Source organism: Panthera pardus, unplaced genomic scaffold (genome assembly GCF_024362965.1).
Source record: "Panthera pardus isolate Hobbes unplaced genomic scaffold, ASM2436296v1 HiC_scaffold_21, whole genome shotgun sequence".
Classification (NCBI taxonomy): Eukaryota; Metazoa; Chordata; class Mammalia; order Carnivora; family Felidae; genus Panthera; species Panthera pardus.
The window spans coordinates 57,114,548-57,140,106 of NW_026526777.1; the positions used below are offsets into that span (position 1 = coordinate 57,114,548).

General features: G+C 52.4%; 2 protein-coding genes across 2 annotated transcripts in view; one reads left to right on the plus strand and one right to left on the minus strand.

Annotated features, from left to right (window-relative positions):
- NME7 (NME/NM23 family member 7) overlaps positions 1–2,063 on the plus strand; it is a 258,655-nt gene extending 256,592 nt beyond the window's left edge. Inside the window, exon 12 of the mRNA XM_019424042.2 lies at positions 1,620–2,063. Within this exon, the coding sequence (XP_019279587.2) occupies positions 1,620–1,652 (33 nt within the window). The 3' untranslated portion in view covers positions 1,653–2,063. The remainder of the gene's footprint in view (positions 1–1,619) is intronic.
- On the minus strand, positions 1,717–25,003 carry ATP1B1 (ATPase Na+/K+ transporting subunit beta 1). The gene is made up of 6 exons (XM_019424065.2): positions 24,886–25,003; positions 20,243–20,371; positions 8,489–8,644; positions 6,598–6,782; positions 4,138–4,218; positions 1,717–3,155 (listed from the first exon to the last, which is right to left on the minus strand). The coding sequence occupies exons 1-6, from the start codon at positions 24,980–24,982 to the stop codon at positions 2,892–2,894; spliced, it is 912 nt and encodes a 303-aa protein (XP_019279610.1). The 5' UTR covers positions 24,983–25,003; the 3' UTR covers positions 1,717–2,891.
- Positions 25,004–25,559: the final 556 nt, after the last annotated feature.

Consider the following 25,559-nt stretch of genomic DNA (forward strand, 5'->3'; position numbering starts at 1 on the left):
TGATCAATGTAGGGAACGATTCCGAAACATGCAGTATCTGATCCTAGAACGTGACCTGCGGAGGAGAGAAGGCAGATTCGTGTGTTTGGTTCACTCGTGGATCTACCCCCCCTCCCCCCCGGGGTCCGTCAGAAGAGTGCTTAGCACCGAGTAGTCAGTCAATAGGTATCTACAGAGCCAAAGAATACAAACCCGGGTCCAGAGTCTCATAGTGGGGATGGAACCCTAAGGTTCAGGGTGGGGATGGGATTGGTGCAGTCTGGAGAGGGCACGGGGATGCAAGACTCTGGCAGGATCCCGAAGTGACGGGCAGAGTGCGCACACACGGGCACGCACGCACACACGGGCACGCACGCACACACGGGCACGCACGCACACACGGGCACGCACGCACACACACGCAAGGGCACCCGCGTGCTACCACGCGCCCGGCGGCTCAGGATAGCACGTGTGCGAGCAGTGGATCGGGTCTGAGGTTGTGACCTTAGAACAGCCTCAAAAACGCAGACCCCTGTCCCCCGTGTGTATACTCCTTTCCCCAGACCTCACCCCACCCCCCTTCCTGTTTATAAACGTCTCGTTTACGACCGACGGGCTCCCTGGGAGAGGAGTTGTTCCAGCGAGATGAGCCCTCTCCTGTTCTAGGAGCGACCCCTTCTACTTCTAGGAGCGTGAGGGGGGGACATTCCGCGAAACCAGCTCTACGCGGGCACGCCGTTTACGGACGTTGCTGGATCGCCTCCCTTGTGAATGAGGCTCCTGAAAACTGGCCGAGCTGTGGTGCCGGTTGCCACGGTGCCCTCTGCGGTTTTTGTTAAGAGGAATCCGTGCTCCTCTGGTATGAAGTTGCCATGAAACCGTTGGCTGGTCTAGAACCAGCAAGGCCTCGAGTATTATTCTTAAAGGTTAACCAAGCAGATCGGCAGGGTGGTAACCGCGACCGCGAGGCAGCAAGGGGGGCGTGTGAGCTGTCACCGCTCTTTCTGAAGCACCCCTGCTGTCACGTAAGGGGCCGGGGCCTCCGGGTCTGTCGTGAGACGGGAATGGGACCGAAGGGCACCCCCACTCCACGCCAGAGGCGTTTCTCAGGGCCGCCCGGGCTTGGCCAGAGGCTCCCGTTCTCGGGAGTACGATGCCATGATTTCAGTTTGATTTCAGTGTGCGTATTGCCCGGGCCGGGTTAAGAGATCCTGAGTCTCCGGCTCAGTTCTACCTGGAGGCTGTTTTTCAGAAAGCTCCCTTTTGCCTCCTTTCACACCAAGGTGAATTTTTAAGTATGGCCGAATGAGAACACAGGCCAAACCACGAACCAGAAAGCGAGGCGTGAACCTTCATTTACTGAACCGCAAACCCAACCTCTGTTTTTCAACTGCACCACAGACTTTTTTTTAAACAGACGAACCTAGGGAGACACCGGCAGGAACCAAAAATTCACGTCTCCTAAACTAGGCGAAGTTAACACCGCAAGATACCTCTGAGCGTCCAGCTCTGAACGAAGAGCTGGAGTCTCGGCCTCCGATGAACCTGTCGCTCTCGTCAGCTCTGGCCTCTGGCCGGCCACGCGAGGGCAGAATTCCCGGGCGAGCTAACGAACTCGTTCGCGTGTCTTTGTCTTTCAGGTTCAGTACTTCTTCAGGATCTTGGATAACTAGCAGCAGAGGAAGCTAAGAGGTCACAGGCTGGGGCAGTCAGACAAGACCGAATCAGGCACAGGAGGAACGTGTTCATTCTTTTATTGTCCATTGTTTTAACCTGACTGAATACAAGATCAACACTGTACTCCTGGCGATTATTATAGATGTTAGAACATGGATTTTGCACTGTAGACGACATTTAACACCGGTCTATGGGGTACTGCATTGCTTTTTATAAAGTCCAAAATAAAGATTTATTTTCAAACAAGTGACTTTGGTTTATTTCATACATTACACTTTTTCTTGCAGAAAAAAATAAAATTGTACAACTGCATAAATATAAAATTCTTCCACCATGAAAATGGTTAAAACATTCATAAAGACACAGCACCAGCGTGTGATGCCTCCAGAGAAAGGAAAAAAGGAAAGGAAGAGAAAATGTCCAAAGCGAATGAATGAGTCCTGTCACTTTGCCAAAGCGACAGGCGATCCAGGTCTCCTACGCGGCTTCAGAACATACTGGAGGACAAGGGGAGAACAGCAAGACGGCATTCGGTACAAAGCACGACACAACCCATCACCGTTTCGTGTTTTCTGTAGCGTCACTTAAAATTTCAAGGGCAGTTCCCCCATGACAGCCCCCCCACCCCCAGCCCCAGGAAAACAGAAACAAAAACACAAAGGAAAAGACCCGACACCACAGGGAGAGAGACTATGTATGGAGTGTGTTAAAAATGCTCACCGATGGGCCGTTGCCTCCGAAAGAGCCAAACCCAAAAGAACAGAAAGAAAAAAAAAGTACCATGCCAGTTTTATTCCCGTTGAGTATTTACACCGTGGACGGCAAACCTCGCTCACATAAAGTAGAAAACAGATACGATAAAACATGGCTTGAAAAACGACCAGGTGCACCTATGGTACCATACACGAAATCAAATACACGAGGCGGCAATACTTAGGGGCCAGAAACACTGCTTACTACGGGTCAGTAATGGAATCATAATTTACAGTAAAAATGGGCACGTCCCAAGGCTCAATTTTTATTCTCCTTTTGTCATTTACAGTAGAATAAATATTTTGTTGCTATTGCTACACTTTAAATTTACATTCTAACCTATTAAATGCAGAAAGCTAGTGTAAAGCAGAGAGATTAAGTGTAGGTCCCATACGTATGACAGTTTATTCAAGACTAGTAGGTGTTTGTTTTTGTATCTTTAACTGTTTTAAATGGCTAGTGGGAAGGATCTGTGCTTGCGATCAGCTCTTAACTTCAATCTTTACATCAAAGCGTCCCTGGAAGCGGTCCTTCTCGCTGTACCCGATGTTCTCACCGAACGCCTTGCACTCGATGCGGATCTCAGTGTCCATGGTCAGGTTGGTGAACTGCACGGCCAGCAGGGGCTGCAGGTACTTGGGCTGCAGCAGCTTGCCGTAGTAGGGGTAGTACTGCAGGGGGAAGCCGGCGTAGCCGCCCAGGCCGAAGTACTCCACGTTCCCAACTCTGTCCTTGTCTTCGTCTCGCTGCAAACCAGAGGGGCACAGGTTGTAACGGCTCGCGGCCCGGGCCGCCGGCCATGGTCGCGGCCGCGACGCGGGATCCCACGGAGCGGCGCGCAAACTGCCGCCCCGGGGGCCGCCCGCCGTCCCGACGCGCCTGCTCCAGCCTCCCCGGGAGGCCGGGGGACCTCAGCCACCGAGGACACGGCCGCCTCGCGGACGCGAGGGGAGGCCGCGCACGCGCAGGGCCTGCTCCCCGGCAGCCGCGGGAGCGGTCGCAAAAGGAGCCTATTCTCGCGGCGCAAGGGAGGGAACCGCGGCAAAGGCCAACCAAGCAGGTCTCCAGAGCCCGCAACCCCGAGAAAGGGACCTGCCACCGGGAGTCAGAAAGCCACCGGTGGTCGCCCAGTGGATGGCGCTTCAGGGGTCTCCTCCCCGAGGGGCTCGGTAACCGCCTCTCACTCTCTTGGCGTCCATCTGCTTTCTCGGTGTGGCCATAAAATGGGGCTGTTCCCAGACACCCCCCTTCCTCAGTCTGCCCTCTCTGTAAACGATCCATCCAGCAGGGGCCTATTTTCAGGTCTAAAGGGAGCACGTGCTGTTACAGCTTTCGTTGTTTTTTCCAGAAAAGCCCAAAACACATTTTTTTAATGGGAAACCGTCCAAAACGAAACAAACAAAAAGGTGGCCTCGAACGTGCCACACGCCACGGGGGCCAGAGAGGCCCCGTGTGGGCTGGTTAACTCTCGGTCCCGTAAACCAAGATTCCGGCTGATTCGACCCCGATAATTCGGTTTCTTGTTCTCGTGGAGAAACCCACGTACAGTCTGAGTCTTGTTACCGCTTTCTCTCAGACATTCTACCCCGCGCCGCTACGGCTCGATCGAGGCCCGTGCCCGGAAGCGACAGGCCTCGCTTCCCACGTCCAAGTTGCACCTCTAACGGACGACGGTCCCACCCGGTCTCCCCTCCCACCCCCCACTTTGGTAACTAGGCGCCCCCTTACCTTGCCGGTGCACTGGACGGGCAGGACATAGGGATTATACTTCATCACTGGGTACGCCTCCGACGACTCATTCTTGGGAGGCTAAAAATACAAACCCACGCCGGTCAACGAGTCTGTGAGTCAGTTCCCACGACTTCTGAAAAACCCAAGGGGGCCCGGAGCACAAACGGGCACCCACGGGGCACGAAGAGTCAACTCCGGTAACAAAGCGCAAAACACAAGTCCGTGCCCGCGTTCCGCGAGGCCACAGCGAGGTTGCGACGCGGCCCGGCGCCACGCGGAACTCCCAGCGTAACCCAGGGTGGCAAACGTTCCTCAAGGACGCTGGAAAATAAAGGCCAACCCGGCACTAACATTCCTCATTAAGAAGGTCGTAATAATTGGACAGAAAGGTTGGTTGACATTTGTTTTGATGAAACGGGCTTTCCTCCTACCCCGTGAATAAATCACGCCACCCGGTTCCCTCAAGCAGGTGTTTTGTTTTTTTTCGGTTTTTGTTTTTCCCTTTGACTCTCCGGGAGACGCGCTGCCATTTAAGGAGCATTTCCAACTCTGTCAAGTCCTATATGAAAACGGGTAAAGGCAGCTGGGCCCCGCGTGAAGGGGTCTTGTGAAAGCGCGAACCCCCTGAAGGGGCCCAGAGTACACTCTGAAGATCCCCGCCGTGAGGAACCGTCTAGAGCGCTCCCTCCTACAGCCCCGGCCCCAAGCCACCTCAGGAGAGGTGTGATGAGCATCGTTCCCCAAAGACAGCCACCCGCTTGCTCGACCAGGTCAGGACGGGAGTCTCGATAGGAGACGTAACACATACACAGCCTAACCGAAGATAAAAGGGGCAATTCTGCGAATCACTAGAGAACTACTGTTTCTGATGCTCTTTGTTGTAGAACACAAGAAACCGACCATCTAGATCGGACTCCCTCGGACCTTTCGGCCAGCACCACCACGACCGTTAAAGACACGACCGTTATCAACGCTTGTTGATAAAGAAGTTGCCAGAACGTATCCCTCTGAGGGCGAGGCAACAGGCACCTCGAGGACACCCTGGGGTACTGCACCCTCTGACAAGAAGAATTCCTAACGACAAAACGGGGTGATGAATTAGAGGGTGGCAGCGGGGGGAGACCAGAGACAAACCGGACTGGACAGAAAGAGGCGCCTTCCCTTCGGGCCACCGCACCAATCCCGTTCGTGGCGGAACAGCCGGTTGGGCTAGGCGAAGAGCTCCCTGGCGGATGCAGCCCAGCCGGAAGTGTGACGGGACGCTTCTCACCATCTCTCCTCCAGCACATCCTAACTCCAGTACAAAGAAGACTGAAGTTCTGTCGGGAGCGAGGTGCACCAGCTTCCGTGGCGGCAGGGCCGTCGCGTCGGCCAGCCGGGCAACCGTCCATCCCACACACCCTCCGGAGACGGTAAAGGAGTTTGAGGCACCCCACAGGGTTCAGTTAGAACTTCTCATCTCGGCCTCGGTTTTCTTTTTGTAAATACGACTCGGGAGCAGCAAGCATCGTGGCCACAAAGTAATGGCACAGAGCAGAAAGCGAACGAACGAGAGCGCCAGGGTCCGGAAATGAAGTTAGGTTTGCTCATGTCACTCAGCACCCCGCAGTCAATTCCTATCAGAAAAACTCGGGGCGCCTGGGGGGGGCTCAGTCGGTTAAGCACCCGACTCCTGGTCTCGGCTCAGGTCACGATCTCACAGTTTGGGAGTTTGAGCCCCACATCGGGCTCCAGGCTGCCAGCGTGGAGCCTGCTTGGGATCCTCTCTCTCCCTCGCTCTCTGCCCCTCCGCCCGCTCGCGTTGTCTCAAAAATAAGTAAACTCAAAACCAAATTTTTTAAAAATATTAACAATTGACAACCCTGCATGGAAGGGCAGTGCTCCCCCACCCCGAGGGTGGATGCGGGAGAGCTGCGGGAAGCAGCCTCACCGAAGGGAAAAGCGCGGCTCTATTTCCCCTGACCTGAAGGACAGAGTGAAATAACCAGTTTTGGAAGAGCAGAGATAACACCAATACTTTTCCTTCTTTTAAAGAGTCAACTATCGCCCCACCTAACGGCGAACGATGGCAAGGTGCCATTTTCAGTGGCCTCAAGTCCCGTTTACCCACTCGAAGCTGCAACGGTATCCAAGGCCAACACCACGGTTATCAAAGTTCAGTCTGAATGGTGTCCAGCCTCTCGTTTTGCAGTGAAATCTCATTCTCATTCAGTACCCCCTCCAAAAAAAAGAAATAAAAAGGACGGAAGGAAGGAAGAGGAAGGGAAGGGGGAAGGGGGAAGGGGGAAGGGAGGGAAGGGGGAAGGGAGGGAAGGGAGGGAGGGAGGGAGGGAGGGAGGAAAGTAAGTCAGTCGCCACTGGGGAGACTAACCCTTTTTTCTATGCTCTCCTCACGCCTATGAGATGCTCTGCCCAAATGAAAACGGCTCAAGTTCTATGACTTCAAACATTACTTGCCTTAGGTTTGAAGCCCAGAACTCGGTTGAGCTTTATGAGGACACACGGTTTGCCCTCTTTGTAGCCGTAAGTCTCATCGTTTATTCCGGAGCAATTTCCCAACCACTCGAGCTTGAACCTGCACACTTTCCGCTCTCCCCGTTCGTTGTTGAATTCTCCCCGTTCCTTGATTTCGCTGGGCACATCTGAAAACGCAAACACCGTGCTTACAACATACCAACGACTCCCTCGGCGCCCCCGAGAAAGGAAGCGGAGAGGGTCCCTCCTGGTCACCACGACCCATCCCAAGACCGGGCCGGTCTGCACTTAGTGCTCGGCCTGAACGAAGGCGCGGATTCCCAGCAAACCACCTCTGGTCTCATGGACACGGGAAACGTCTTTTACCCAAAGCAATTGCTGGTAAATGACCCCGCGTCATGGCTTCACGGGGCTTTGATGATCGGGGCGTGATGTGTGGTCTGTGGCCATGTGTCTCTTCCTTTAAATAACGGGTGACTCAGCCAGTGAGGAGACTGAAAGGAAACCCGATCACCCGTCAGCCTCACTGACACAGGTCAACATCACTGAGCTCATGAACGGGGACATTACAATTAGAGCACAAATGAAAAGGAGCATCAGTAATTTTCAGAACTGGGAGGCTTCTGGTCACAGCTGCCCGGCCACGGCTAAGCCACTGTCCGTGCCCCTAATGAGCAGGTTAAACGGTAAGGAAAGAATTCTTTTCTTCCTTTTCGCCACTGTTCAAGGTTTAAAGACAATTTTTTTTTTTTTTTTCAATGTTTGCTTGTTCAAGCTGGGACTTCTTCCTGGCATTTGTTCAGCTGAGAAATTGTAATGTAGTATTTTTTATTCACAGCCCGTAACAAAGCCAGAGAGAGACCGCACGAAATAGAGAATTCAGAGTTAGTACAAAAGCATCCTACGGGAAACCGATGCAAACGCCAAAACTTGTATGTATTTCTAAGGTCACAAGTTAACTCTTTTCCCTTCAAACGGTCAAGTGCCTCAACTCAGTCCGCCTCCAGTGAAGTGATTCACCCTAATGACTTTCATACAGGCCTTTGAACATACAGGCCTTTGAGTTACTGCAAAGTGAGACGAAAACCCCCTTTAAGTCCTAAGGAAAAAGGTAGTGAAAATATTTCTTCTACTCTTTTCCGGATGGCTTAACGTGACAGTTCGCCCCATAAGGAGCTGGTGTTGGCAGGACAGGAAGGAGAGGCACCGCCTCGTAACTCAGACGGACATCCCGTCTAAGTGGGTACGAAAACACGGCTGGATAATGCACACGCCAGGCAATGTATTCCGGCCAGTGGCTTAATGAAACCAAGAGCCACCCTTCGCCATTCATCGGTCATTTCCTCATCCAAATGCTCGGCTACCGGAGACGTACTGCACCAGCCACCCCCAGCAGGGTCTAGGAAGGCCTCTACCCTGGCCAGAAATCATCCTCTATCCGTATCAGTGTAGTTACGGCCAATTATGTCAAAGAGCCATCGCAAGAGAAAGCCCTGGGGGCCGAGGCAGAAATCTGGAAATATAAACAATCGTGCCTCTCGAAATCAATGGGTGTAAGAGAACCGTAACCGTAATTGTGGTCTGTGAGTCGGAAGGGTGCCTGGAGTGTTTTTAAAATAAGATGCTTTTCAAATGCTGATAATCGTAATACTTGAAGCTACATTGTTTCTCCATTGCATCCAAGCCTAAACCATAAAGTCGTCTCGCTTTAAAACAAAAAAAAACAAAAAGAAAAGAAAACAGTGTCCTCTCAATATGGCCAGGGTTCAATCACTGAATTACTTCAAGGGTCGATCTTGCGATTGTTAGATAACAAATAGAAACGGGAAGTAAGAATGAACCAACCACAAACGTCCAAGATGAGTCTACTTACTGCCACAATCTTCAAAAATCATTTCATCCTTCTGGGCTGAATCTTTGTACTTCTCCAGGAACCTAACTATGTTGAGCACATATGCCTCATAGCTCTTGGGGTCGTTCGGGCGAAAGGAAATTTCAGTCTTTTGGATCTGAGGAATCTGTGTTAATCCTAGACCAGGTAGAAAAACACAGAAAACTGTTAGTAAGAAGGCAGTCAGCCAAGATAATCCCAAAGCAGGTTCACAACGTACGAACCATCCTTCACTCATCGCACCTACTAAAAAGAACAGGTTAAATTCTTGCCTCTCTTGTAAAATCACTTCTGTGGCACTTTGATTGAGTACCTGAGTACCAGTGATGGCGCCTTGCTATCCTAGATCATTTTACTTACTCAGCAACACTCCCTGATAGGCATTATCTCCATTTTATGAATGAAAACACTGCACGGAAAGGCTAAGCGCCTGGCCCAAGGTCACAGAGAGGAGGTGGAACCAGGATTTCGATGTGTGTATGCAGCACTCCAGAATCCTTATGTGGCCAACAGTCCCACATGCTCGTGGTCAACAAGACGCATACCCAGCTCGCACGTCGAGCAGGAAGCTCGTTTCCCTGACTGCGAGCAAGCCTTTGAGCACAGAGGTCTTTGACTCCTTCCTGTACGGAACAGATGACCACCCCAGACTCTACAAGACTCCAGACTACTCAACGGAGTATTTCTGTGCATCTTTTAACCCAAACTGGATGAACTTGGCATTTACGTGCAGTTGCCATCCTTGCTTTCCATTCCAAAAGCAAGTGGGTATTCTGAGCAAGTCAAGGGCCAGTGGTAAAAATTCGAAGTATAATTACCTTCCCTGGATTTTCACTCTTTTAACCAACGATTTAAAAAATTTTTTTAAATGTTTATTTTTGAGAGAGAGAGAGAGAGCGTGCGCGAACGGGAGGGGCAGAGAGAGGAGACACAGAATCCGAAGCAGGCTCCAGGCTCTGAGCTGTCAGCACAGAGCCCGATGTGGGGCTCGAACTCACAGACCGCGAGATCTGAACCGAAGTCGGACGCTTAACTGACTGAGCCACCCAGGTGCCCCTTAACCAACCTTTTAGTCTTTAATTTTCAAAAGCCTCTGCCATCACAAGACTTCCTAAGATAGGTATTTGAATAATACTACACAGCACTATAGACAGGGGCGATGGGCGGTGACTCAATCCACTGCCTTTTTTTTTTTTAAGTTTATTTTGAGAGAGAGAAGAGAGAATCTGAAGCAGGCTCTGCACTGTCAGCAAGGAGCCCGATGCAAGGGTTGAAGCCACGATCATGACCTGAGTCGGAATCAAAAGTCAGACACTCAACGGAGTGAGCCACCTGGGCGCCCTTCAATCCACTGCTTTCTAGCACAATTGCATCAACAGATAGAATGCAAGATGCCTGATTAAATTTGAATTTCAGATAAACCGTCAATTGACTTTTATAGAAGTATGTCCCACGGGGCACCAGGGTGGCTCGGTCAGCTAAGGGACGGGCTCTTAATGTCAGCTCAGTTCATCATCTCCAGTTCGTGGGATGGAGCCCCTTTTGTCAGTTGAGGAGCCTGCTTGGGACTTTCCCTCTCTCTCAGCCCCTCCCCCACTCACATGCGTGCACACGCATGCACATGAGCTCTCCCTCTCTCAAAACGAACGTTAAAAAAAAAAAAAAGTTATGTCCCATGTAATATTTAGGACACACTTCTATAAAAATCGACTCGTGGTTTACCTGGTGACCAAATTTAATTGGGTGTCCCGTATTTTGTTTGCTAAACCTGACAATCCTATTCTAATCCTGGCTCCAGACCCCAGACCCACCCTCTTTGTGTTGGGCACAACACCCCCAACATGCCACCTCACGTCACCCCCGGGGCTGGTCAAACCTGCAGCCCCACAGGCTCCACGCCAGACCTGTCAAGTCACAACCTCTGCGCTAACGAGCCTGAAGGATCCTTAAGCCTCTTGGTTTGAGAACCGTGGCTCTGGGGAGTTAGAACCGGAGAGTGGTGATCGTGACACAGGCACGACGAAGACGAGAGAACAGGAACTATTTAGCAGCACCATCTGCGAGGCGGGAGGACAGGCAGGGGCTGGGCTTGACGGCTGCTATATTTTCTAGTGACTAAGGGTGGCTTCGAGCTTCAGAAATGCTTAAATCCTGGGGGAGGCGCAGCTCAGGGGGCAAGTTCTTCCATGCCTGCACTTCCCTAGAAGAATGGAAAAACTACAGATGAAGACGGGAAACGTGTGGGGCTGCCCGAGACCAATGACTTGATAAGTGACACGAGCAATCAGCTCAGAGAGGACAACGCGGGACCTGAAGAATCCAGGGGGGTGGAGAGCTGACAACAGCGATGGAGAAGAGTCCAAGGAAAAGTATCGGGATTTGCTCACCCAACAGTCATCAGTTAAAAGTAAACAGCGAGTGCTACAATTAAAAATATTATTTTTTAGGTTCTTGCAAACCCCAGAAAAATGTTTGTATGACTAGCGCGATTTAAATCCACCTTTTCCTACATTAAGCTGTGACCATCTGTAGCACAAGGAGACAATATGATAAAAAGTGGCAGAAGGGGCGCCCGGGTGGCTCAGCCGGTTGAGCGTCCGACTTCGGCTCAGGTCATGATCTCACGGCTGGTGAGTTCGAGCCCTGCGTCGGGCTCTGTGCTGACAGCTCGGAGCCTGGAGCCTGTTTCAGATTCTGTGTCTCCCTCTCTCTCTGCCCCTCCCCCTGCTCATGCTCTGTCTCAAAAATAAATAAACATTAAAATTTTTTTAAATGGCACATACCTGCAAAAATTAAAATAAAATAAAATAAAATAAAATGTGAGTGGAAGCTTCTGCTGGGATCTCATGCCTGAGAGAGAATGGTCAGTAGGACGGACGCCCCACTAAAATGTGCAAGGCCGGGGGGGGGGGGGGGGGAGCATTCCTGGTTGGCCTTAGAAACCGGACCTTTCGATGGAGGGGACTAGCCCGGACTTGTAGAAGTGCGGGGTTAGGCCCAAGGCCAGAGGTTCACCAGAACCCCGGAGGACGGGGTGTTTTCCTGGAATAACCCTGCAGTCGGCAGAGAGTGCGGCCTGATGGGCACCGACCCCTTGAGGCCCCGGGAGAGCCCGGCAGCCAGAAGACAGAGGCACACGCCTTCCCCTCTGTCCCGCGTCCCACAGGTCTGCTGACATCCACGTCAGGGGCAGCGTGTGACGGGGGCGGGAGTGCGAGCAGAAACCACCATCTGCACGTGCAGGGTACACGGCGTTTCCAGGCTTGGGGAGAAGGCAGGAGACGGGGCAGAGAGAAGGGCGAAGAGGAGATCAGCTATCAGAAAGGCGGCAGGCTCTCCCCTAACCTTCGGGAAGGTGGTGGTGGGGAAGGGGCCGCCGGCTGAGCGATAAGGGACAAGGGTGCCGGCCGCGGTCCCTCGGCAGAGCGGCTGACGAGGCAAAACTCAAAATGCTGACAGGTGGTCAGCGAGCCCGGCAGAGATCTGGAGAGTTGCACTCGGGGGCTTTAAAGGAGGAAGGTGAACCTCGAAGGGCACGTTGACAGTACACGGCAAGACTTAATCACGAGGGGCGTCCAGCGCCGGCTGTCCCGGCCCCTTCTGCGGTCCCTCTTCCCGGGGCCAGTCACAGGGCAAGGTGCCATCTCCGGGACTGGGTGACGTGCTCCTCGGATCTCCCAGAGGCAGAAGGACCGCGGGGACAGACGGCGGCTTTACGCGGAGTCCTTCTCACGCCCTCGTGCTGCCAAGTCCGAGGTCTCCGCTATTCGAAGAGGCCGGGTGATGCGCGTGAGACCCCAAAGCATCGGCCGTCCTGACTCAGTGCTCCGGGACCTTACGAGCAAACGGGCACAGCTAGTAAGTGCATCTTTCAGGAGCCTGGGACCGATGGCCAAGGCGAAGTTCACGCTCAGCCAGAGACAAACACCAGTGATTCCCATCAGCAAGCACCTCTGTGGTTAAGCGTCAAATTTGCGGAAACGGCGGACATTATTACTGCACACCCAGGGGCATCGCGGGCCCAGCAAAGCTGTACGCACCTGGCCTCGTGTGTCTCTAGACAGGGCCAAGGAGAAATCGTGAATATCACGTAACAGAATCCTACCAACTTCCGCCCAAGAGCTCGAACCCTTCGGTAAGTGTGGCTCACATCTAAGCCCCACGGAGCCTGTGCGTTACCGTGTGAGACACAGCTCGAAAACGCGTGAAAAATCGGCGACTGTGAGGCCGAGAAACCAAGAGGTAAAATAGTTAAGCACAGGGTCTTACAATCCTGTGACGTGCCCAGCTGGATCAGACCTTGAGCCAAAGTCACTGCCCTGTCCTTTCCACGTGAAGGGATACCACAGCCTTGGGGGAGAGGGAGGCCAGCAGTGACAGACCGACCCCAGGCAGCTCAGCCATGCCTTCCTGTCTTTTGTAGGCTAAAGTCTCCCTTTGGAGTTTCCGAAGGATCTCGAAGGTGTAACTGCCATAAGCTTTAGTGACCACCCTTTTAAGATACCCAACTTCTGATCTAAAGGTCGCTTCCAGAAAAGAAGCATCCATGATTTGGATCAGGCAATCAGTTCCTCTCTCTAACCCCTCGGCTATGGAGCACATACAGTCAAGTGGGGGCACGATCAAGTGTCTGCTCTCACCACCCCCCCCCCCCCACCTCCGAGGCTGGGCAAGGTCTCACTCCATCCCCCACCAGCTCTGCCTCCCCTTTTCTTCATCCAGAGCTTTCTGGCCTGAGAAGTTCTTTTCCTGGAATCTCTCGGACATCAATCCCCTCGCCTATTCTGTTCTGGGTGATCTTAATTAGGAGAGGTCTCTGATGGGATCTTCTCCAAACCATTAGGCAAATTCTGCTATTCAAAAGTAATTTCTCTAGAGCAATTAGATCCATTCAAGAGACAAATGAAATGAAAAGACCCTTGACCTGGTATCTAAACCCTTTAAATCATTCACTTTACATTATCAGACTCATGGGAAAAAAAAGACAAAGAAACGCGATCGAATTTGGCAACTTCGTTATTTGGAGTCCAAAGATTTCGCGGACACCCTCCAAGGGCCACGTGAATCCCACCTTGCCGACCGTATTCTCACTAGACTGGATACTTTACTCCACGCTGGCCACTCCTTCAGGTTGTTAGTCAGAACTTTAGACAAGGATGAGCTTTGTTTCCAGTGGTAACTCCCAGAGGCCAAAGATAGCAGAACACCCAATCACCGGCTTGTGGTCTCAAATGATATTCCAGGAAACAGATACAACCTTTTGCCTCGCCAGTGTCCTGAACTTGAATTGACATTCACCCTGCTGAGTTTTATATGGCTTTGCCCTGATGGGGCCGATTGCCTTAAATTACATTTTGCTTATTATGTGACAAAGCCACCTAGAAGGACTGAAAGAGTAACTTGCCTATGTGAAATGTTCGTATTTGGTTTTTTAATGAGCACGTTAGCTTTACGTAAGAGTTGGGAGTTAAAACAACAACTACTCTTCGGCTTTGCAGTTGCTTTCCAGAGCTACGCTTGCCTTTCGTTGGTTCCCCGTCTCTTGAGCAACAAATCGGGAGAACGTTCAGTTTTTGGCTTTAGTAGGTGTTCATAGCAGGAGGTGGGGGGGGGGGGGGGGACTAGCAAGTAAAAGAAACGAGAAGAGAAAGGCTTTCCAGTAAGAATTATTTTTGTTTCCAAGTAGGTTTATAATGTAGCAAGTTTATGAATTCCTCAATCTAACTTGTGAGTCTGAAGCATTTAGACTCGAATATGGCCATTGTGGCCTCGTGAACCGTTATTCCAGTGAATCCGGAAGCACAGCTGCCTGGACCAGCCATTTAATTCACCCCACGGTCACCAGACCAAGAACTCTAAATAGGCATCATTTTCCACAGAAACCCCCAGGAGGGCACCCATGGTGACTAATGAGGGCACACAAGGCAAAGAAACACAAATGTAGCCGTGCACACGGTCCGTGCATACCATTTATCTCCTGCACATTCCAAGCTGATGAGCAATCGGGAATTTTAAAAAACTGGGGGTATGATGTTGTACAGAATCTGGACGTGTATCCATACGCACACATGCACACACACCATCTTCCCCCTTCAGCATTTTTTTTTTTTTTTTTTTAATGTCTGCAAGGTAAGTATCGATTTACCTAACAAAATTCAGGGAGGGCACAGGGAAAAAGGTGCCTCTGTGCTTTCTGGAAACTAGCAAAAATAGCAGCCTTTGCCCCGCCTTCTTCGTAGGCTCAGCTTTTGACGACCACCTGGGGTCAGCCACAGTCACATCGACACCCTCCCAGAGGCCAGAGAATTTGCTCCCTTTGAAAAGTCTTTTAAAGAAGAATTGTTGGATTTTCTCTAGAGCCTGCCTGGATGTTCAACAACGCCTGGCGTGAGGAAATCTCTCCTCCCGTCTAAGCTAAATGCCACACGCTTTGGTGGAAGGCCCTCCTGCACTTCTGGAATCACCCTTTATCATCAGACTCTTACCTACGGTCCTATGTTCACTTTCAGGTGAACAGAGAGAGCATTATTTAGTTCAGGGGACCTTGGAAGCACAACTAATTTCATAGGGACCTGTCTTTGATATTTGTATAGCTCATAATTGTGCTTGTTCCTAATAAAAGATACCAACTTTTATAATGGGAAAGTATAGACAGACAACATGTAAACAAATAGCCAAACCCTACTATTTTACGTTAAGCTTTTCTGTTGAAGACCGAGCTGAAGAACAAGCGTATGTAGCAGATTTGACTCGTCTAGATACGAAACGTAACGTTCGCCAAGTGGCCAATGACCTGAAGTAAGATATCCTACATATCTGATGATGTACATTCATGCATACACGTGGGGAAGGGCACACTTTTCTGATCGGAAGCCCGTAGATGATAGACATCCCTAGACTCTCCTTCGTCTCCCCAACTTCTCTCGCGGCCTGTGTCGGATGGGCCCTGGGGTCGCGAGATTACTAGAATAAACGCCCTGAGCAGCCCAGCCCATCCGAGGTCACCGCAGGCACCGTGAGGCTGGTGCTCCTTCCACAACAGAGTGCGCACGGCACAAAAGCTCTAAATGAAATTTCACGGATTCAGCATTTTTTCCCCCGTTATCCCTCCATGTTATTTGTTGCCTGGTCCTGCTTGTCAGAGGTCACCACTCTGCTCACTTGTCTAAAATGAGCACCCAGAGTGAGGCTCATTTTTCTGTGGCTCCAAGAACATTTTTAAGTTAATCGTCAGGCGTCCTGTGTACCCAAGAGCTCACTTATTAGTTGTATCTTGGTCTTTAGAAACGAAGAAGGGCACAGGCAGGCGGGCTGTTGAGGCCTAACAGTGAGGCGGGGACACTCTGAAGAATGAGTCTGGAGTTTGCCACCCTAAACCCAAACTGTGCCCAAACTAGGGGTCTGGACAGTAGCTTCTGGAAATCTCAACTGCCACCAATGCCAGCTCATCAAGAGCCCCAAACTCTGGGGGCAGGTTGGCAGGATCCATCTGAGGGAGGGAGGAGAGAAGGAGGGAGAACGTGAGAGGCAGCCGGGCCGGGGGAGCCCCGTACATTTATCGTGTCGGCTCCCAGATTACAACTCAAGAGGATCTGATGGAAACAGCAACAGACAGACAGACACACAGACTTTAAAGCCACTCTATTGGCACTTTGAAACAGCAATTCACCCAAAGTAGAAGGAAGCCACGTGTTTCCAATTCTCCCCCTTGAAATTCGGAGTTTGAGAAAAATAAGCAATTCTGAGACCGATGTTGTGATTCCTCAAGAATTCGGCTTCATTACGCTGAGATCTGCACTACAGCACCCTGTTCCCTCTCACAGTCCAAACGAAATCACACCTGCAGGGGGTGCCAGTGTGGCCTGGGCTGCACCCCCTCCCCCCGCCCTCCCCCACCCATTCTGGGTACCGTGGCACCTGTTAATAGTTCTTTTGGCACCCCCTATCACTTCAAAACAAAAAGAAAAGCCGTCCCCACAGAGCTGGAGAGGAAGAACAGGAACACACACCCACTTACCAGGAAGCAGGGCGGCTGGGAATCTCCCCAGACCGTGACCTGCACTTCATTCCCCTGTGACTCCGGGAGCGGAGCTGGGGGAGGGGCGGGCGGGTGGAGGAGGGGACCCTTCCAGGATAGCGCCCGGCAGGCAGCAAGGGGCGTGGGGGTCACGTGGGGGACCGGGGTTGGGAGCGTGGGCACGTGCGGCCCCCGTCCTCTCCAGGTCTGGCAGGGAACAGAGTGAGGGGGTGCCACCAGCCACCGGTGGGGACTTCCCGAGAGGGTCTCCCAGGGAGAAAAGCATGGCAGGGCCGACCCGGCCAGCGTGGGTATTTTGAAGGGAGCGGCTGGACTACAGAACAAATACAAGGTCACTTCGATTTCACTTAAAAAAACCTCTCAGCAGGTTTCCTAATCCAATTTCTCCCGAACGCTTTTCGTGGAGAGCCAAGATGCTGTTCACTTCGTGAAACCAGTGTGGATAAAGCAGCCCTGAGGGGTCACCCAGGGCTCAGTCTAGAAATACTGAATTCAGTACCTGAAAGGAAACCGCTGCCTCCAGTGCAAGAACAGAAGTGGCTGCTAATAACTACCCTTTGTTTCATGCCACGAGGCTGGCCACTAGAAGGTCCCATTCACTTTACATACACTCATTAAATCCTCACAGAGTAGGAGTCCCATTTTACAGATGAGACAACTGAGGCTCAGTGAGATGAAGTAGGGCACGGAATGGTGGGGACTGTGTCCACCTTCAAAGTTCCTGCTTTTCCTTCTCAGGTCAGCTTGACAGTGGAAACCTGTACCGTGGCTTACGAACTTGAGGCTGCTCTCGTATTTAGGTCAAGCGATGTCAAATGGCCAATAATCAACCATTTCTGACTCACAGAACAATTTGGTGTATTTCAACCTCGTATGGCAGCTGAAGCTCTCCCTGTGTGCCCTCCAGGCTGTGGGGCCGACCCGTTCCACTATCCCAGAGCAACACGACGACTCTGTAAGGAGGGTCCCAGGCACGAAGGGCCACCATCGCTCAGGCCCAGAAACAGCACGCTATCCTTTTTTTCTCCTTAAATTTCACCTCCATTCTGTACCTTGGTCCCCCCACTGAGACTTCCACGTTCGGCCTATCAGCTTAGCCAACATTACAGTCAAACCCAAATGTCCCGCACGATCGCCACCCTTTCATCACCCTTTCATCGGGCCAGGATTGCACGTGTTACTTAGATGAGATCTAGTTACAAGGTAGCGAGGCGTGCTCACGCTCAGAGTGAGTCAGGCCCGCTCTGTGCTCCTGCCTCCGACACGGCTAATAATAGCATCGATAAGTCCGTAAATCTTTAAGTGATGTACCAAGTCTTTCCCACTCACTAGCTTCGTTTGACTTAAGCATGCAGGGTTCGTGAAACCTACAACTTTCACGATAACGGAAGCTTGGAGCTACCAACACTGAAGCCGAAAGATCGCCGGGGCATTCTTCTGCAGCGTGTTCGGCCTGCAGACCAAAGGAACAGCCTGTCAGAAACAAATTCTTGAGCTCCGCTCCGACAGATGCCAGGGGGAGGGTCCCGTTGGGGTCCCCTCGGAGCACGCACGACGGTGCCGGGATGCACTTCTCGCCACCAAGGGCTCTGCCCACCTGGCCTCCCTGCTCCAAGGCCACTATCATTTTCGAACGAGCGTCACGTCCCTTGGGAAGGTGAGGGTAAAAGGGGCTGGGCCTAGACGCTCCTGGCAAGGTGGTGGATGAGGAAGAAAAGAAATGACGAAGATAAAGGGCCCAGGCAGCAGGTCAGGGAAGAAGGGGATCCGAGGAAGCACTTTTCCTATGACTCGGGCCAAAGAACGGGAACGCATATTTCCACAATGAGACACGAGCGGTGCTCTGGAGAAGCGACGGCCTGTCGGGTCAGCCCGACTGCTGAGGACACTAAATATAGGGACGAAGAACGTGCCTTTTAGGAAGGGGCTGAAGGAGGGGGAGGGAGGTGGGGAAAGAGGGCAAGGACCGAGCACCTCACCAGATTTGCGAGGCAAGGTCATTGGCAGGTCCCCGCTTAAAAGGTCTGGCACTTTTAGCCTTTGCTTTTTGAAAGTGAAATCACCCTTTCTGCAAAGAACGGGAAGAAAAGGTTTACTTTTATTAGGAGGCTGACTCCCCACGGTTTACACAGACAAGGAGCACTTTTTTTGAGGCTAGGAAATTAAATGCTTGGCTTTGGAGTCAACCTGCAGCTTTCAGTTGGAGAACAATCATAAAGTAGCATCGTAATCAAAGAACCGCTTTCCGAGGGCTTACAAAAATAAAAGAAAAATAAGGGTCTGCACAAATTTATAGGACGCTTGCTAATGCTACCACAAAAATCCCACCAGGAGGGGACATGCCAGGCCTTCCTGTCCCAAAAGCCGCGTTCAACCTGTAAAGATCCTACATTTCTCTGCACACACCAGCGTTTCTGCTTCAGCCTTTCCACTCACCTACCGATGTTGGGAAACAGTTGCTGGAAACTGTGGATTATCAAGCAGGTTAAAGTTGTTTTATATTACTTACACGACTGGTTTTTCTCCCCCGCTTCCAAAATCCCCTAGATCTAGATTTATCTGGCCATGTCTACGGTTTTCTAATAGCGGACGACTATTTGACTTGGCGCTGGCCACCTCCGTGTTCTGGAGATCTTCCTTGGAGTCCTTCACACCCCAAGAAGGAGATGGGCACAAGAAGTTTGCAACAAACTTCCCACACTTGACCAAGGCTGCTCAGGGCCATGAAGACGGCCTCCAGACTGTCACCTAATGCAGCTGTTACTAAACACTTGCCAGGGAAAATGGAGAGGGGACACGTCATCGCCACCCCCCCCCCCCCCCCAGCGGCAGCCTCAAGGTCATTTATAACGCAAGAACCCGGAAACTGCGCAACATTTCCTGTCTCTGGGTCCTCCCGACAATGAATTTGAGAAGAGCCACTGAGCACGGTCGGGTTTGTGGTCGCCCTCCTGTCTGGTCTTCCTGCCAGCATCAGGCATATGGGCAGTGGGCCTCCCCAGGGCACGGTGACGGCTGTGCACAGCTCCCAGGTCACAGCTAAAGGAGACAGTGAAACTGCAAAGTGGGTCTAGACAGCCAAGCAGTAAGACTCCTACTGAACAAGCAGGTACAAACACGGAGAAGTGAGAGGAGAGTGTGTTGTCGTTCAAGGTCAAGCTAAGTCAACAGCAGGTGGGAGAGTGGACTCCTGAAGCCGTGGCTCTTGTCCCTCTGGGTAACTGGCCACTTCCGAGCTTCTCATCACCCCTAAAACTAACTTCGTCTTGCTAAACAGGAGCTGAAGTGATTTTTTTTTTTAAAGGATTTATCAGAGTCGCAGTCCCCTCAAGAAAGTGAAAAATGCGCCTGAGCCTGAAGGGCCCTGTAGTGACCCCACTAACTGACCTGCTGGGCAGCGGGGGAGGTCGCGGCCTCGTCGGGAGTCCCGCAGCTGGGGAGGGTGCAGGCCTGGGGGCGGGCGGGGGGGGAGGCTCTTCACCCCTCACCGCAGAGCTGGGAAGACGCGGGGGAGCCCCGGAGCTGTGTCTGCAATGCGGGCAGGAGGCCTGGCCACAACACTGAGCAGTTCTGCGTTTTCCTATCAAACCAGGCTCAGTCCACCAGCGCGTTAACAGACAATTTTCAGAAAAATGTCTTCTTGCATGAAAATGTGGCACCCGTCTTTCCCGTGGAAGAGCTGAACGTATTCGCGTTACCTGGGGGGGCCACCCGGTCCTGGTATGTGGGCTGGAATTCGCTGATGGTAAGCAGCATCACTTGGATGGTTCCGATGAAGATGCCAGCCAGGCAGCCATAAAATATCACGTAGAACAGAAGGATCTTAACTGCAAGGAGGACAGACAGAAACAGAAGGCTGTGAGACAGTCACACCCGCAGAATGAAAGGCTAACCTCGGAGATGAAGGGACTTCCTTCCTGCCTTCCCCTCCAGTCTGTCTTTGGAGTTTCCTTTTCTGACACTGATTCAGAGAGTGGACCATACTACCCCCCACCCCCCCACGGTGGGGTAACAAACAGAGACAGGCAGCCCTCCGTTACTGTGTGTGTGTGTGTGTGTGTGTGTGTGTGTATGTATGTTGGGGGTAGGTAAGGGTAAGAGGAATGTTCTGCTAGAACTAAGATTATTTACAGGAAATAATTTTTCTGCCTCAATAAAAAACCGTTCATGAAGATCACCAATAAAATCTAGGGCCATGTTTGTGTGCTTATGCAATGCATCTCAAATATGACACTATACTCCCTTAGAGACGTAGGTTTTCTTTTTTTGCTTATCCCTTGACATTTTGAAACTACAATCCAGGCTCTGCGGCTTCTCCAAACATTCGAACGCCTGCAAGTTTTTCTGCTGGGATGGGGCAACGAATGCCGAGAAACCGCGTGAAGCTCTTCTGCGCTTTTCTGTCTCCCCGCCTCTTGATGTGTATGACGGACTAAACACACTGTGTTTTCCTTCAGGGGCGCCAAACAAGGAGGAGGGAGAAAAAAGGAAAAACCCTGTAGTAAAAACGGCAAGCGTATTTTTATTCCATATTCTGCCTGGACCCGGAATACTGACTGGCTCGACGAGCTGCATTTTCTTTTTCCCACAGCTAGCAGGACAGCAGGACACGGGCTGAGCTGGCTGCAAAAGCAAAAACACAAGAAGCAAAACAGCACGAAGCCCACAGACGGGAATGAGGCTATCAGTTACTGGTTTACGAGGATTATCTCCCCGATTAGCCACATAGTAACAGGCTGTACTAGGCATCGCCCGGCAGCCCCGAGCCGGCCAACGACTCGCCTCGAACGCAGGAATGGGAGCAGGCGAACCGGAAGGTTATCGAGTCCGAAACAGGACTGCGCGAAGGAGCCTCGGGTTACTTCTCAAAACCTCCACATCTCAGGCGGTGAATGCTGGGGTCCTCGGGCAAAAGTCCAGAACAAAACGGAACAAAAGCCTCGTAGAAAAGAAGAGGCGGAGGGACGGAGGGAAAGGGCGGGCACACTGTCACAGGAGGTAGCCACGTTGCCCTTGACCTGCATTTCAAAGCCCAGCCTTCCAACCAGCAAGTACATGGTTCGGGAAAATCATGCTGGAGCGTTAGTAAAACAATCCAAGCCAAACGCACCTAAGACCAAAGTGTTTAATCGTTACCCTTTTTCTCCTCTATCAGGAAAAAAAAAAAAAGAAGGAAGAAAGGGAAAAAGGCCAGGCCACAAGCAAAAGGTAAGAAAAGCGGAAAGACTGTATGATCCGGAGCCCCAGCTGCCCGGCTCAATCACTGCCTCCCGGCAGGACAAGGGTTAAGTGCTGCATTCTGTATCCAAGCAGCAGTAGGCAAATGGTAAGGCTGTGACGTCAAGAGATCTGGAAAATTTTCCAGCGACCGCGCTCCTAAGAGGTGCGAGAGCTGGTATAACACGGTCAGCCAGGAGCTGCTGCAGCCGCTTCTTCTGTGGCCCCCCACCTCGTCTCGGTGCTCTTAGCTTAACTCCACTTAGCTCTCCCAACAACTGGAGCCGTTTTTAATGCTCGTGCCGACTCCACACACCTAACTCTAATGACTTACTTAAGAAGGAACCTAATTGTGGCTGCAACTGAAAATACAAACAGAGCCCCGGGAAAATTAGTCCTTTTGCAGGCACGCTGATGAAGCTGACGAAGATCCAGCCTTTCCCTTCTTTTCCACAGCATACCCTGAGAGAAGCGAGGGATTTTTCTCTTTTGCTCCAAGATGTCACTTAGCAAAAATCTCCCCAGTTACGGCTGTGAACCAAGGTCACCTGGTTAGAGGAACGTGAACGTCTGGGGGGGCCCATGCGGGGAGCTCACCAGCACGCAGGTGACCAGGGGCTGCTCAGAAAGAAAAGCTAGACACATTGTACCAACTGGCCAGGGTGACACAGAAGGTAAGTTTTACGGGCATTTTCCCCTCTTAAGCAATGTGTCTTCTTTTAAAAAAAAAAAAAAAAAAATACAAGTAACGTAGAGATTTCCCAGTTAGAAAAAGAATGAGTACCCTTCAAAGGGTCACGGGCAAAAGGAGACTGGCATCTGGGCCCAGCGGTAAACATAATCAACACCTACCAATGCCTGCATTAACTTAATGAAAAGGTGGAAACCGCAGGTGATTTGCATGCTGCCATTTCTCCAGCAGGTGACAGGCAAGCCTCCTGCGTCCATCTTGGTGAAAATCTACCTATAAGCAAAGCCGAGCCAAGGGCGACCTGCCCTCGTCCCAAGGGCATCCATGTTGGGCCCAGTGCTGGAAAGGTAGCATTTTGTCCACAGGGGACAGCGACTGCCGCCACTGTCTCTGCTACGAGAGGGTCTGTCGTTTCTTACGTTGCCAAAGAAGAGACAAATGAGTGCAAAACCCAAACTGAATTTTTAGCCCGGCACCTGTACCTTGGAAAACAGAAGCTAAGATGAGACGGGCAGAGACGGGAATCCCGGCGCCTGCATTCATAAATCAGTGTCTTGGCACCTTGCTGGACGTGGGATCGAGACGCCAAAATTAATACACACACGCGTGTGCACCCATTTTCTCTCACACATGGGAGGTGCTGCCCCATTAAATGTCAGCTTAAAGAACAAGTCTGCCCATCCTGCCTTACCTTCTAAAGCAAATATTATTCTGGAACTGGAATGAGGAAAGAAATCTATTTTACAAGAGGGGCAAACAAATTTCACAATATGCCCGGAGTCCCAGGCAGCCCCTGACCCACGACAAGGCTGGGGTCCACCTGCCAGGGCTGGAGCCTCCAGTGCGTCGGGGAGAAGGGGGCCCCATTCCGCAGTGCACCCCCGAGGCCTCGCTCAAGTGAGGAACGGCTAGATCGCCCCGGCAGGGAGCTGGTCACCCCCCACACACACCCCGAGTTCTTCAGGTTTTCCCTTCCATGTTGAGAAAACAGTGAGCTATCTTTATGCCAGAGAAACCATGGCAATAATCCCACTGAAGAACACAGCCTCCTCCAAGATAAAATAAAATAAAAAAACACAAGCTAAAGGACCTCACTTTAAAGACCTACGTCTACCATGACTCAGAATACCTATGCTGCTTCCTTGTAATACCTTGGAATGCGGTTTCACCTTGACTAACCTTGAAGTGTGATGCATTATTAACCCTTTGCTTTTCAGCCAAAAGACCCACGACAGGCTGCGTTTTTTTTTTTTTTTCCTTCTTTGCAAAAATCATACATCTAGCTTCTTCCAATTCAAAATGTCAGCCAAGCACGGTTTCCCTGACTCATTCTCCTGTGATGGCCACAGATCCTCCCAATCAGGAACACCGCATCAGGCCCTAGCCAGCGCACCCTCAGTGGCTGCAGCTGTGGTGGTGGTGGTGGTGGTGGTGGTGGTGGTGGTGATGATGATGATGATCCTCCAGAAGGAGGGGGCAGTGATGCAGGAGGGGGGGGGGGGAAGTTCCCTTCTTCTCTCCCTTCTGCAGTCACGACTCTTCTGCATTTGCCTACAACTCTGCCCTTCAAAATGACCTTTAAAAAAAAATGTCACCCTTCCGGTGGAGGGAGGCGGAAAACAAGGTATCTCATTTTCAACGAGGGGCAAAAAAAAAAAAAAAAGTCCATCCAGTCAAGCAACAGGCTGCCCCAAATCTTGTCAGGTGGGCTGAATCTGCCTCTCTCTATGCCGTTTATTTCTTACGCTAACCTTTCACGGTGATCAACCCAACCTACTGATTCCGCATCTGTGTGTGCAGACATTGAAAACATCCAGACTTGTTTCGGGGCTTCCTGGGCCACTTCTGGGCTGTAATGACTCCAGGGGAGGTCACTGGGATAAAGTCTGGGCACAGCCAAGAAATACTGCAATGTGGATGGGTTCTGCGCCCCCCCCCCCCCCCGCCACCCCCGCCGCGCCTTTTGAGGTACATATTTAGACTAGAAAACTGCTATAACACACAAGCTCGCCTGCATCCGATCCGGTTACCATCGTGAGGTTCTCTCGCCGCCTCAAATCTCAATTTTTAGGACTTGGGACATTGACTACGGGGACAGCCAAACCTAGTCTCCCAGGGCCTGACCATTCCCAGGAGGGAAGGGTTCGCGCGAAGCTCGGACAGATTGCAAATTACCAAGAAAGACCGTGGCAATCCGTAGAACCTTCTGCCCCGCGCCATCCCGCCCCCACCCCCGCGCCCGTCCTGGGGGCCCCCGCATTCCGCACTGGATGACAAGCCCAGGCCCGCGCGCTCGGAGCGGCGCCCGCCGCCGACCCCGCTCCACCCTGGGCGGCGGGAGACCCGAGAAAGGTCCGCAGAGCCTGCGCAGGGATGCGCCGCCCGGGCCGGGGAAGGCACCGTGGCGGGGAGAGCCGCGGGCGCCGTACTTACACCAGCTGCCGCCGGTCCTGCCCAGAAACTCCTTCTTCTCCGAGTTCCAGATGAATTTCTTCCAGCTGCCCTCCTCCTTGGCTTTGCCGCGGGCCATGGTGGCGGGTCAGCGGCTGCCGCGGGGGCTGAGGGTGGGTGAGTGCGGCGCGCGCCCCGGCGTCCTCCCCGGCTGCTGGTCGGCGGCCCCGGCCCGGCTCTCCGCAAGCTGCACCCGCCGCTGCCGCTGCGGCTCTCCGAGTGCCAGACGCGCGCCGGAGGGGCAGAGGCAGGAGCGGGAGGAGGGGGAGGCGGCGGCGGGGGCGGAGGGAGGGGCCGCGCAGGCTGGGCGGCTCCGAGCCCCGCACCTATTGGTGGGCGCACGGCCGCTCGCGGGCTCTCTTTGGTCCGCCACGCGCTCCTCTTGCCCTTGGGGGTTCGGGGGCTCAGCGAAGCCGCAGCTGCCGCTCCCGCTGCCACTGGGGCCGCGCGCGTGCTCGGCCCCCGCCTCCGGTGACCTCTGCAGAGACAGGCAGTGGGGGCAGGAGAAAGTCAGAGGGAAGGACGGACAAACGGACCGCGGCGCGGCCTCCGCGCGCCCGCCACGAGCCGAGAAATTGGCTCAGGGCGCGAGCCCTACCTTTACTATATACCGCGCCGGGGCGGCCCGGGGCCCCGCCCACTAGCGGCCCGGCGGG